We start from the raw sequence: 11,021 nt of genomic DNA, 5'->3' as shown, positions 1-11,021 counted from the left end.
TGAACAAGAACCCAATAATGGAATTTCATGTTCCTTGAATATTTTAAAATGAAATCACATGCTTCACCGTCAATAAAAAAAAAATATATATATATATATATATATATATATATATATATATATATATATATATATATATATATATATATATATATATATATTATAAGTCGGTGGACCAGTTTTCTAGTCCAATAAAGTCGCTATCTCCCGGTTATTAAACTAGACTTTTTCATTTTAATTTGTTTAAAAAAAACCTTTTTATAATTTTACTATAATGTATTTATAAATTAAAAAGGAGTCGCTGGTTGCCCGCTACACTGGATTTGGTTGAGCCGAAGGATTATTTAAAAAAAAAAATAAAGAATAATAAAAAGTATAGGGAGTTTAAATATGAAAATTTTCTCTATTAAATTTGCCATTCCTGTGGTCCACAAATCATAGAATTGTCTGTTGCTCTACCAACGTCGCCATGGCAGCAGAGCTCTCCGACTTGCCTTACTACTTCGCCGGCCTTCTCCTCCTCTCCCTCTTCCTCCGCCGCCTCCTCTCCCTCGTCGGAAACAAGAAGTTTCTTCTTCCCCCGACTGTGCCTGGCGGCCTCCCTTTCCTGGGTCACCTCCACCTCTGCAAGAAGCCGATGCACCTCTCCCTCGCCAAACTCGCCGCCCTTCACGGCCCCGTTCTCCTCCTCCGCTTTGGCTCTCGCCCCGCCCTCCTCGTCTCATCTTCCGTAGCTGCTGATGAGTGTTTGACCACCAACGACCTCATCTTCGCCAACCGCCCCAAACTCCCCTCTGGCAAGTACCTAAGCTACCATAACTCCACCCTCGGATCCTCCAGCTACGGACCCCACTGGCGCAACCTCCGCCGCCTCGCCACCCTCGAGCTCCTCTCCACCCACCGTCTGCGCACCTCCTTGACCGCTCGCGCTGACGAGGCCCGTGCCATGGCTCGGCACCTCTTCCAGGCCTGCGCCGAAGTCGACAAGGCTTCCAAGGTGGAGCTCCGGCCGATTCTGTTCCAGTTCTCGATGAACCTTGTGATGAGGCAGATAGCAGGGAAGAGATACTACGGCGAGGACAAAGCCGGCACTGTGTCAGCGGAGGCGAAGAGGTTCCAGGCCGTGGTGGAGGAGAGGTTAGCTTTGGGCGGCGCCTCCAACATCGGCGACTTCGTGCCTCTGCTCCGGTGGTTGGATTTGAAAGGAATGAAGAGAAGAATGATGAGATTCCATACAAATCGAGATGAGTTGTTGCAGGAACTCGTTGACGAGGTCAGGAACAAGAACAGCAACGAAAACCCCGAAGAGATGAACAGAACAATGATCGGTTATCTTCTCTCCTCGCAGAAAACAGATCCCGAACATTATTCCGATCAAATCATCAAAGCACTCGTCACCGTGAGTTCAGCTTCTCTGTTTCATGATCCAAATCGAACATTGCCCTAATTGAATTTCTCCCCGATTAGAGTTTGCTCTCAGCCGGAACGGACTCCACTTCCGACACGATCGAATGGGCGATCTCCCTCCTCCTCAATCACCCCAACGCGATGAAGAAAACGAGAGACGAGATCGATGCGTACCTGGAAGGGACCGAGAAGGGGAAGAACCGACTTCTGGAGGAATCGGATCTGCCGAACCTGCCCTACCTCAACTGCGTCGTCTCCGAAACGCTGCGGATGTACCCCGCGGGGCCTCTGCTGATGCCGCACGAATCCTCAGGCGAGTGCTTCGTGGCCGGGTTCCGCGTGCCTCCGGGGACGATGCTGCTGGTGAATGTTTATTCGATCCATAGAGATCCGAGCATCTGGGAGGCGCCGGAGGAGTTCGCGCCGGAGAGGTTCGAGGAGGGGAAGGCGGAGGGGAAGTGGATGATGCCGTTTGGAATGGGGAGGAGGAAGTGCCCCGGGGAAGGGTTGGCGATGAAGGTGGTGGGGTTGGTGCTGGGGATCTTGATCCAGGGCTTCGAGTGGGACAGGGTGGGCGGCGAGAAGGTGGACATGAGGGAAGGCTCCGCCCTGACGCTGCCCAAAGCGGTTCCACTTCAGGCAATGTGTCGCCCGCGTCCGTCCATGATTGGCCCTCTCTCCCAGCTTTAATTGGAATATATGTGTCTTCCCTAAGTTATCAAAATTGGGTGGGGCCATGTTGGCCGCACCAAATAAAGCTAGACTCGCTCTCTGATCGGGTTGGAATTTGGGTAAGTTTGGAAAAGTATGTCTAATAAAGCTAGAGTCTAATGTTTTTATTGAATTTAATTAATTAAAAATTAAGTTTTCCAAGTGTCTCAAGACTCAAATGTCTCAAGACTCAAGTGTCTCATCTAAATTTAATAATTTTAATTATAAATAGATTTAAACCCAAGTTTAATCTCTTATTAAAATCTTATCCTTTACTTTTTTTTTTATTTTGCGTTTAATAAAGGTTTTCGTGAGCTTTGTTTTTTTTTTTCAATCTGCACTAGATACAGTGACAACATTAATCGAAGGATGAGAAGATTTAATTATAAAAAAAGAATACAAATCAAAAGATATGAAAATGAAAACACCTTTATTATTATTTTACTCTAATAATGTTATATACATCTTTGTAATTTACTGATCATTCTATATTTAGTATTTTTATAAATTAAATTGATTTACGTCTCCATTATTGACAAAAAAAGATATGAAGATGAATGAATGAAGAATAATAAAAAGTACAGGGAGTTAAAATGATAATTCTTCTATTAAATTTGTCCTCTTCCCTTATGTCAATTATAAAATCATCTCGTGTGTGGTGTCAGTTAGGTCTTTCAAATAGTTTGTATTTAGGGAGCAGTTGAGATTTTCCATTTATAATAATTAGAATGTTGATGCTTAGATAAATTTTAGTAAATATTTGTTAATTTACTCTACTAATTGGAAAAAATATTTTTTATATGATTAAATTGATTATTTTTAAAATTAGTCAATTTAAAATATTAAATATCTAAATTATAAATTAAAAAAACCTATCTGATACTAAATCCTAGTGGATGACCTTGGAGAGTCGGGCCGATGTATCATTTTATCCTATTTATCTCAAAGTATGGATGATATAAAAAAGAGATTCCACGTGACACATTTTCCTATGTTTATTTTTGAAAAAAAAAAACTATCATAATTTATCAAATAACAATGTACCTAAATTTTTAAATTTAATAAAAGACATACGTTATTTTATAATTTATCAAAGAATATACATTTTCAAGTGTCATTCTTGTTTTACTCTTCTAACTTTTTTTACCATTTTTCTTTTCTCCATTATTTTCCTCTCTTTTCACTTTTTAACCGGCATACAGAATACATGAATAATATTACATAAGATTTAGTCAAATTTTTAATAACATTTTAACTAAATACAAACAATAAAGTCCTTTTCATGTATGAATTCTGCACGTAGCAATTGCGTATGTTGTGTGTCGTCGACTGATGAAAGGAGCAGAACATAGGCGTCCATACCTTGCCTTTTGTTGTTTTCTACCGACTGGAGGCCACATGTTGTACGGCATGTGTCCTAGCCTCCTGGTGTGGCCGCGCTCCCTCCGCTCTTGGTTCTTTGGACGGTTGGTGGCTGCTCGTCGGTCGCCGCTCGAGCGCCTACGCGAGCTAGATCGGCGTTTCCTTCTTTCTTGCTGTCTGGGCTTCTTCTACGTTTATGTATTCATTGACCTTCCTGAGCAGAGGTCGAAGTCCCTGGGCGGTTTACGGATGAGCAATCGGAAGAACTCTCCTTCCACCAGCCCCTGAGTGAAGGCATTCATCATCGTCTTGGATGAGACCGAGAGGATATCCATGGCTACTTGTTTGAAGCGCCTGATGTACACTCGGAGCGCTTCCTTGGGCTCCTACTTTAGGGCAAAGAGGCTAACGCTCGTCTTCTAATAGTGTCGGCTGCTGGCGAAATGGTGCTGGAATGCAGCTCGGAAGTCCTTGAACCTTCATATTGAGCTGTCCGGCAGTCTTCGGAATCAGCACTGTGCTGAGCCGGAGAGTGTGGTGAGAAAGACTCGGTACTTCGATCCATCTGTATACTGGTGCAATGTGGCAGCATTATCGAACTTATTCAGATGATCATCTGGATCGATCGTTCCATTATATTCCCCGATTGCCAGTGGTGTATAATGTCGAGGTAGAGGGTCACTCAAGATCGCTTGAGAGAACTGCAGATTGATTCGCTCAGGCGATGCATGACTTATGGGTGCCTTTCCTTTCCGCGCATCCCGAACGGGAGCATCGTCCGAAGATAACCCCCTCTCTTGGTTCGCTTGAGCTATTTCTGAGGGGGTTTGGAATAGGGCGAGATGAAAAGGGATGGACGTGGGCGGCGCTTCCCCTTGCGTGTCGGTCGGATCTCTATTCTGCCCCCATATGGAAATTGGTTCTGGTCGGTCTTCCAGTCTCGCTCGCCCTCCTACTACCAACATCGCCAGCTGCTGTACTAGTCAATCGGCTAAAGCTTGTTGTTGCTGCTGCTCAAACATCTTCATCGCTCGGGCTTGCATGAGCATGTCGAGCTCCTCTTTGGTGAGTGTCACGGTTGTGAGTCGTCTGGCGTCCTCCATCTTCTCAACTCGGATGTAGGCTACGTTCCCACAGATGACGCCAAATATGATCATGTCCGAAAGTCGATAAGATGGAAAGCTGGGGATGTGGCACTCCTGCTGACGACTTGTAGACTCCACTCGAACTTGCAACACAAATTATGTCAGTGTCGAGCCAGGGAAGGGGTCCCTAACGTTCGCCCTCCGACGCTCAAGTCAGTCACCGACGATGAAGTAGAAGGCGAAGCAAAATGAATAGTAGCGAGAACAGTGTCTATCGCATATTGCGTACCTCCGTCGATGCTTGGACCCCCATTTATATAGAGCTCCTGTAGCGCACGTGCACATTCCCCAAGTTGAACACGTTTTTCAAAGTTTTCCCTGAAAAGACTCATCAGTAAAGTGTCTCTGACACAATACCTTAACAGGCCAAGCATATCTCTAAAGTGACTGTGGAAACTTCCGCTGTATGATCTTCTGATTGTTCATGATCGGTGTCGGTGACACTAACTCCCAAAAGGATGTCGATGGATACCAAAGAGAGAGTATGCTGCTAAGTCGAGCAGGTTGGTTGTTCGGCTAGAGCTTCGCTACACCTGTGTCCTGCCTGCTCGGCCGGGGCTCCACTGTGTTTAGTCCGCTCGACAATAATTTCGCTGTTCCTGTGTCTCGTCCACTCGGCAGTAACTCCACTGTGCTTGTGTCATGTCTGCTCAGCCGGAATTCCACTGTGCTTGTGTGACGTCCGCTTGGCCGAAGTTCTGCTCTGCCAATGTCGAGTCCTGCTGTCTGGCCGAGCGGGGTAATCGCTTGACCTAGCTTCTGCACATCGTCTCCTCCGTCCGGCGTCCGATACTCCATTGAGTCGATCATTTGACACCTCCCCGTGTCGAAGGCGGGTCGAACCGGGACCTTCTCCCCCCGGTCGGGGCATGCTTGCTTGCCCACCCGATGCTATATGCGCGTTGACCGCCTTGACTTTGACCTCCACCGTGACAGCTATCCTCCACGGGGTGGGACCTCTCATCATCACCGCATCACCCTCTCTTTGACTTTACCAATCATCTCCTCACTGACTATTTCTTTTTGTTTCTTACCTTCTACACTTAATTTCACAACTAATGTCTACCAGTGAATGTCATAATACAAAAAATCAACACTTATAGAAAGAGAGAGTTTTTACCCGCGAAACCCTAAAAAGAAATCACCACTCAACAGAAAGTAGCATAGGAGCTTTTATCGGAGAAGGAATATGTCGGTGGAGAGGTAGTCATAGTAGGGAAAGGAGCTGGGAGGTTGCGGCGAGAGAAAACCTAGCTAATCGCGGCAAGAGAGGAGCGCGGAGAGTTCGCCTCGATTTGGTTTGCGTTGAGGATCACGTTCCTTCGCCTTTGGCCGTCTAGAATAACTGGAGAGGAAGGGACACGAGAAGAGGAATTCGAGGAGAGAGAGGCGACGCTTCTGCTAGGGTTCGTGGAGAGGAAGGAGAGGAGAGGTTTGAGGTTTGACGTGATTGTTTTTTTTGCCCTTGACGCTAACTTATTTCTCACGCGAATGACATGGAATTGTCACATCGTCTTCGCCGCACGGAACCGCAGGATATGAACCGTAGCATAAGAATTCTGTGTGTGTATATAAAAGTGGGTTCGACCTTTATAATTTATTATTATTTTTTTAAAAAACAGGTATTGTTATTTATTTAAAAAATAGACTAGCAGAGGTGAGGCTTGTGCAACGCCCCCACCTTGACCACGGGCCAGCTCGACTGGTAAAAATTATCCGTTAGCTTCTATAACAAATAAAATAAATAAAATCACAATAAGTACACCCATATGATTTTTTTTTCAAAAAAAATAAAATGAAACGCCCAACTTGGAACGCTCTTTTGAGTTTTTGCTCTTGATATTTTCCCATAAATGCTCACTGTACATCATAAATAATAAATAATTTAGTATAGCAATTGGATGTAATAGATAGAATCCAACAACCTGTGATATTTTATTTAAAATAAAGTTGTTTTTTTTTGTAAAGTTCAAGAAAATAAACATAAAATTCAAGAAGAAAAAAAATAATATGTATGGAGGATAATCTATTTTAAACTAGATTATATATTAAATTCTTCAAATAAATAAAATTTTATTATATTACTTAAATTAAATCAAACAATATTATGTATTATATTATATTTTATAAAACTTTAATTATATGAATTGAACCAAACAATATTATATATTATGTTATATTTTATATTTTATTTAACCTTGATTATATCCATGGTAACTTAAAATCAAACGCATTGATATATGAATGAAACCAAACGAGTGTGATGCCAGACATTAAAATTAAAACAAACCAAGGTGAGAGGCAACATTCAAACTTGAGAATTATGCTGTCATCAGGACACTAGTACGGAAATGCATGATATATATCAGCACGCAGCCCCATGAATTTAGCTCTAAACATCACAGGCACTAGTCTCCCCATTACTTGAGAAGAGGAGAAGACGACCAGGACAAAAACATAAAAATCATTGTGAAAATGTTCGCTTCACTTGTACTCTAGGTTCATGTTGTTCTCAGGAGACAGGCCAACGCAAGCCCTGAGTATGTTCTCCAGCATGGCCCTTTGCTTGGCCAGAGCATTCACCACTGGCGTGCCTGTAGGGACCTGTTTTTAGTCATGAAATGAAATAGTTAATCAAATAAAATCATCCATTAATAAATAAAAATATAAAAAAAAAACGAAGGTGCTGCTTGCTAGCTAATGTCGTAGATATGGCGAATCAAGATTGATTCTGCTATGTACTTTAATATAAAAGAATATATTGTTCATTGTAAAAAAAAGAAGAACATCTTCAAGACTTCAAATGGAAGATTAACCAAAGAATGCAACATCATTTTGACTAAGAAAGCTAACAAGAATCTTTCTTTAAAAGAAAAAAGATGAAGATGTCATCAAACTTTGACGCCGATAACAGAGCATCAGAAAGCACTGTTGGTGCTACGACATTTAATGTGAACAGAAGCTAAAGTTGCCTTCCAACTGTTAAGAATATATGCATTATCATGCTAGTCTTCATTATACGTCATTTTTGGACGATGAAGAAGAAACGCGATTGTTTGTCTGATTGTCTCCTCCATGAAGGATATAAAAATGAAGATGCTAAAATTTAAATTTTTTACTTACTAGTGGAGCTTTGGTAAGGTAACTGAGGATTGCAGACACTGGATGGAAAGAGGAGAATTTGCCCTGTAACATCAGAAAAACATTAAGACGCAGCTTGCTTAAAATTCAAATATTGCCAGAATGAGAAATATTGCCAACAACTTACTTCCCCCTCAGCTTTAAGCTGAATCCTAGAACTCAGTTCAGCGAGCAAGACTAGATCCAAAATTATGGGCGCTGCCAACAGGGAATCTTCGCAGGTGTTGTGAAGAACGATAGTGCTCCTTCCACCCATGAATATCTCAGAGGTGTATTCGTCCATAGCCCTCTTGCTGTCACCAACATATGGTACATACTGCAGTTTAAACGAAGGATGAACATTATAGAATAGCCTAGTAAATAATCAAACAGATTTGTAAAACTTAAACCCACCTTGATGACAATGACATGATCAGGGTGCTCCCCAGGCTCATACAGGATGCCATTACTAGAGACCATGTCATCGACGACATTACTCTTTGAGATCTCCTTGGATCGGAAGGTTTGTGGTGCAGATAGGTTCATCCCATCATTGTTTCCCAGATGATTGTAGCTAACAATAGATGTTGGCTAGTAGGAACATTCAACGTGAGATGCATTAAACTAATTAAATCTCAAATCATTACACATAATCAAGCACCAAAAAATCTTGATACCTTGATTCCGGCCCCGACCAAAAAATCAACTAAGACAGATTTCATTTTGGTCTGCCCACTCTTGAAGTCATCCCCTCCTATCAGGCTGTTCCTTTGAATAGCCATGTCAATGAGCCCTGCACATATATAAGAAAAGCATGAGGCATTCTAAATATCAGTCGCCAAATTTTCAAGTCAAAATTTGCTCAAGCAACATACCAGGCACAAAGGTATTCTGTGGACTCCCGTTGATGTAAGGGACATTCTCCAAAACACATGCTATACCATATAACGTGGAAGGAGATATCTCAGCCTCATTCTTGTCCAGTGAGGCCATGAGATTCTCTGTGGTATCATTGAGACCGACAATCACGTTGCTGTACCTCTCAGTATTAGCCGTCCACAGCACAACCACTTTGTCCACCTGAGTCTTCTCCTTAAATTCCCTGTTAAGCAATGATAACATTGTTGAACAGGTGAATTATGTCATTAAACCAAAAAAACAGCAATCAGATAAACTACACTAGTTCTTTGCATGCTAATTGTTAAGGAATAAGCTTGTTATATGAAGGCATGCAAACACCTTATATCTTTGACGATTTGTTGGACTTGCTCGACCTTGGTTCCCTTGAGCACATGGTTGGCCCGGGCACCCTGGTTTGCCGCAACAAAGTCTGGGTCGAAAATTCCAGGCAATGGGACCATGGACTCCATATAGGGCCTGAGCTGCTTCTGCAGGTCAATGTCCAGGACCTTGGCTCTGGCCATGGCATCTGCCAGGTTCATGTTGCTAATGTCCCATCCACCAAACACTATATCATCTGGATTAACCTAACAAATTCAATGACAAAGACAGTTCCTATCACATGCAATTCCAACCAGCTCATGATTCTGATATTAAATATACAGAAAAACAATGACAAAACTAATTTCAGCCGTTCAATTCATGAAGGTACTTGTCTTTTTCATGGACAAGAGAAAAGAGACTTTTTTTTATTATTTAGGAAAGATAAGAAACAGAAAAGACGATGTGTTTTTACCATGGGAAGGAGGTTCTTGAAAGGGGCATAAATCTCCTCCCCATTGTACGAGCCAACCCTAATGGTGGAAGCCTGGGTCAGAGATCCAAAATAATTGGCTTGCTGCACCTTGTCCTTGGTTACCCAAGAGATGCCCCTATCGATCAAACCATAATCCAAAAGGAAACTTTCACAAACATTCAACCCAACGATAATAACAAACAACAAATTAACAGACTTTTTAGCGAAATCTTACTCTCGGTTCGCGATGACTCCGGCGGTGAGCGTGGAACCGTTGTTCCCACCCCATCCCACAAGCATCACACTAAAAAATTCCACAACATAATGGGATTATCGTACACCACTAAGCGAAACAAAACCGAACCCAACAGGCGAGAGGGAAGAAGCGATACCCAAGCTTGGGAACGCGGGTTTGGGTCTTGAAGTCGTATCTGACGCTCTTGGGGCGTACGATCCATTGATAGGCACCGTCCCGTTCCTCGTGCACAAGGTCCGTCGTCTCGTAGTAGTACACCGCCTCGATCTCCTCCTCCCCGTACCTCACGTTGGGGCTCTCCACTCTAAACTTCTCTATAAACATCTTCCCAATCCAATCCGAGAAGCCGCCGCCGCCGCCGCCTTCTCGTCCTCCTCCTCCCTCGCTCTCCTTGTAGGTCTCGCAACGAGTCGACGCAGCGTGTATTTATAAGGAGGCGACCGCTTACGGCGAAAGGCAGGACTCCCGCATAGAGCTTCTCGTTATGGAAAACTTTCCCGACGGGTCGCGTAGAGAAAAGCATGCGGGAGATATGAATCACGTGAGCTGCATCCCGACGGGCGCAAGGAATGCAGAAACCGCCACGCGGTGTGTGTCGAAGCACCTAGAAAACCGACACGTGGCTGACGGATCTAACTCCGCTTCTCCTCCGCGTGTCACATGCACCGCACGTGACCGGGAGGACCTTCCGTCCCTTTTATCTCCCGTTTCCATTATTGCCTTTCCTATTTTCTGTTTTCTCGTTAATATAAAAATAAACCTAAAACAAGCCAACATGTATAATCATGATATGGAACTCTTCTTTAAAAAGTAAAATATTTTTTATATTCCATTTTTTTTATTTTATAATCTGAATTTTAAATTGGGTGAGGAGTGAAATTGGAAATGGAGATCATTCCATCTTAGAACATGCCAAATCCAAACAGCTATCATTAAATTCCAAGATCAAGGCACATTTATAGAAGAAATATACACAAAGCCAAGATCCATGAAACAGAGAAGATCTAGCAGCAACGAAGTCAAACGGAGAAGAAGCCATCTGAGGCAGGGGAATCGGATGAACTCTTCGGCTCGAGGCACCTCCTCGCGAGATCCATTTCCTTAGGTCCGATCTTCAAGGTGGCGGCGCCGGCTTCTTCCTGAGCTCTCCTGCCATGAGCCGACACCGTAGAGGGAGCCCTGGAAGCAGAGCACCTCCTCTCCTGTCCCACTCTGGGGTCTCCTTCCTTCCACTTCCTCCTCTTGTCGAGCTCCTCCGCTGCCCACAGAGCGATTTCTGCCATGGCACCACACTTGCTCCTCCTGCCGCTGCTGCAATAAGAGC

At 43.4% G+C, this 11,021-nt stretch overlaps 2 protein-coding genes across 2 annotated transcripts; one reads left to right on the top strand and one right to left on the bottom strand.

The window, feature by feature from the left end:
* The first annotated feature begins 279 nt into the window (after positions 1–279).
* Positions 280–2,289, top strand: LOC122006541 (cytochrome P450 81Q32-like). Its single transcript, XM_042562085.1, has 2 exons — positions 280–1,399; positions 1,468–2,289. The coding sequence occupies exons 1-2, from the start codon at positions 470–472 to the stop codon at positions 2,095–2,097; spliced, it is 1,560 nt and encodes a 519-aa protein (XP_042418019.1). The 5' UTR covers positions 280–469; the 3' UTR covers positions 2,098–2,289.
* A 4,593-nt stretch (positions 2,290–6,882) lies between these two features.
* Positions 6,883–10,170, bottom strand: LOC122006540 (inositol-3-phosphate synthase-like). Its single transcript, XM_042562084.1, has 10 exons — positions 9,834–10,170; positions 9,677–9,745; positions 9,442–9,577; positions 8,985–9,232; positions 8,621–8,847; positions 8,423–8,538; positions 8,160–8,336; positions 7,894–8,082; positions 7,749–7,811; positions 6,883–7,229 (listed from the first exon to the last, which is right to left on the bottom strand). Exons 1-10 carry the CDS (start codon positions 10,019–10,021, stop codon positions 7,110–7,112), a joined length of 1,533 nt encoding a protein of 510 aa, XP_042418018.1. The 5' UTR covers positions 10,022–10,170; the 3' UTR covers positions 6,883–7,109.
* Positions 10,171–11,021: the final 851 nt, after the last annotated feature.

The sequence above is a fragment of the Zingiber officinale genome, chromosome 7B (genome assembly GCF_018446385.1).
Source record: "Zingiber officinale cultivar Zhangliang chromosome 7B, Zo_v1.1, whole genome shotgun sequence".
NCBI classification, from domain to species: Eukaryota; Viridiplantae; Streptophyta; class Magnoliopsida; order Zingiberales; family Zingiberaceae; genus Zingiber; species Zingiber officinale.
This window is presented reverse-complemented; position numbering and strand designations above follow the sequence as displayed.

Bases quoted from the DNA above. Each gene is read 5' to 3' on its own strand.
- LOC122006541 (XM_042562085.1), top strand. From the start codon at position 470: ATGGCAGCAGAGCTCTCCGACTTGCCTTACTACTTCGCCGGCCTTCTC. The intron at 1,400-1,467 runs GTGAGTTCAGCT...CTCCCCGATTAG, and splicing joins TCATCAAAGCACTCGTCACC to AGTTTGCTCTCAGCCGGAAC.
- LOC122006540 (XM_042562084.1), bottom strand. From the start codon at position 10,021: ATGTTTATAGAGAAGTTTAGAGTGGAGAGCCCCAACGTGAGGTACGGG. The intron at 9,233-9,441 runs GTAAAAACACAT...TGAATTTGTTAG, and splicing joins TCAAGAACCTCCTTCCCATG to GTTAATCCAGATGATATAGT. The intron at 8,539-8,620 runs GTATGTTGCTTG...ATATATGTGCAG, and splicing joins ACAGAATACCTTTGTGCCTG to GGCTCATTGACATGGCTATT.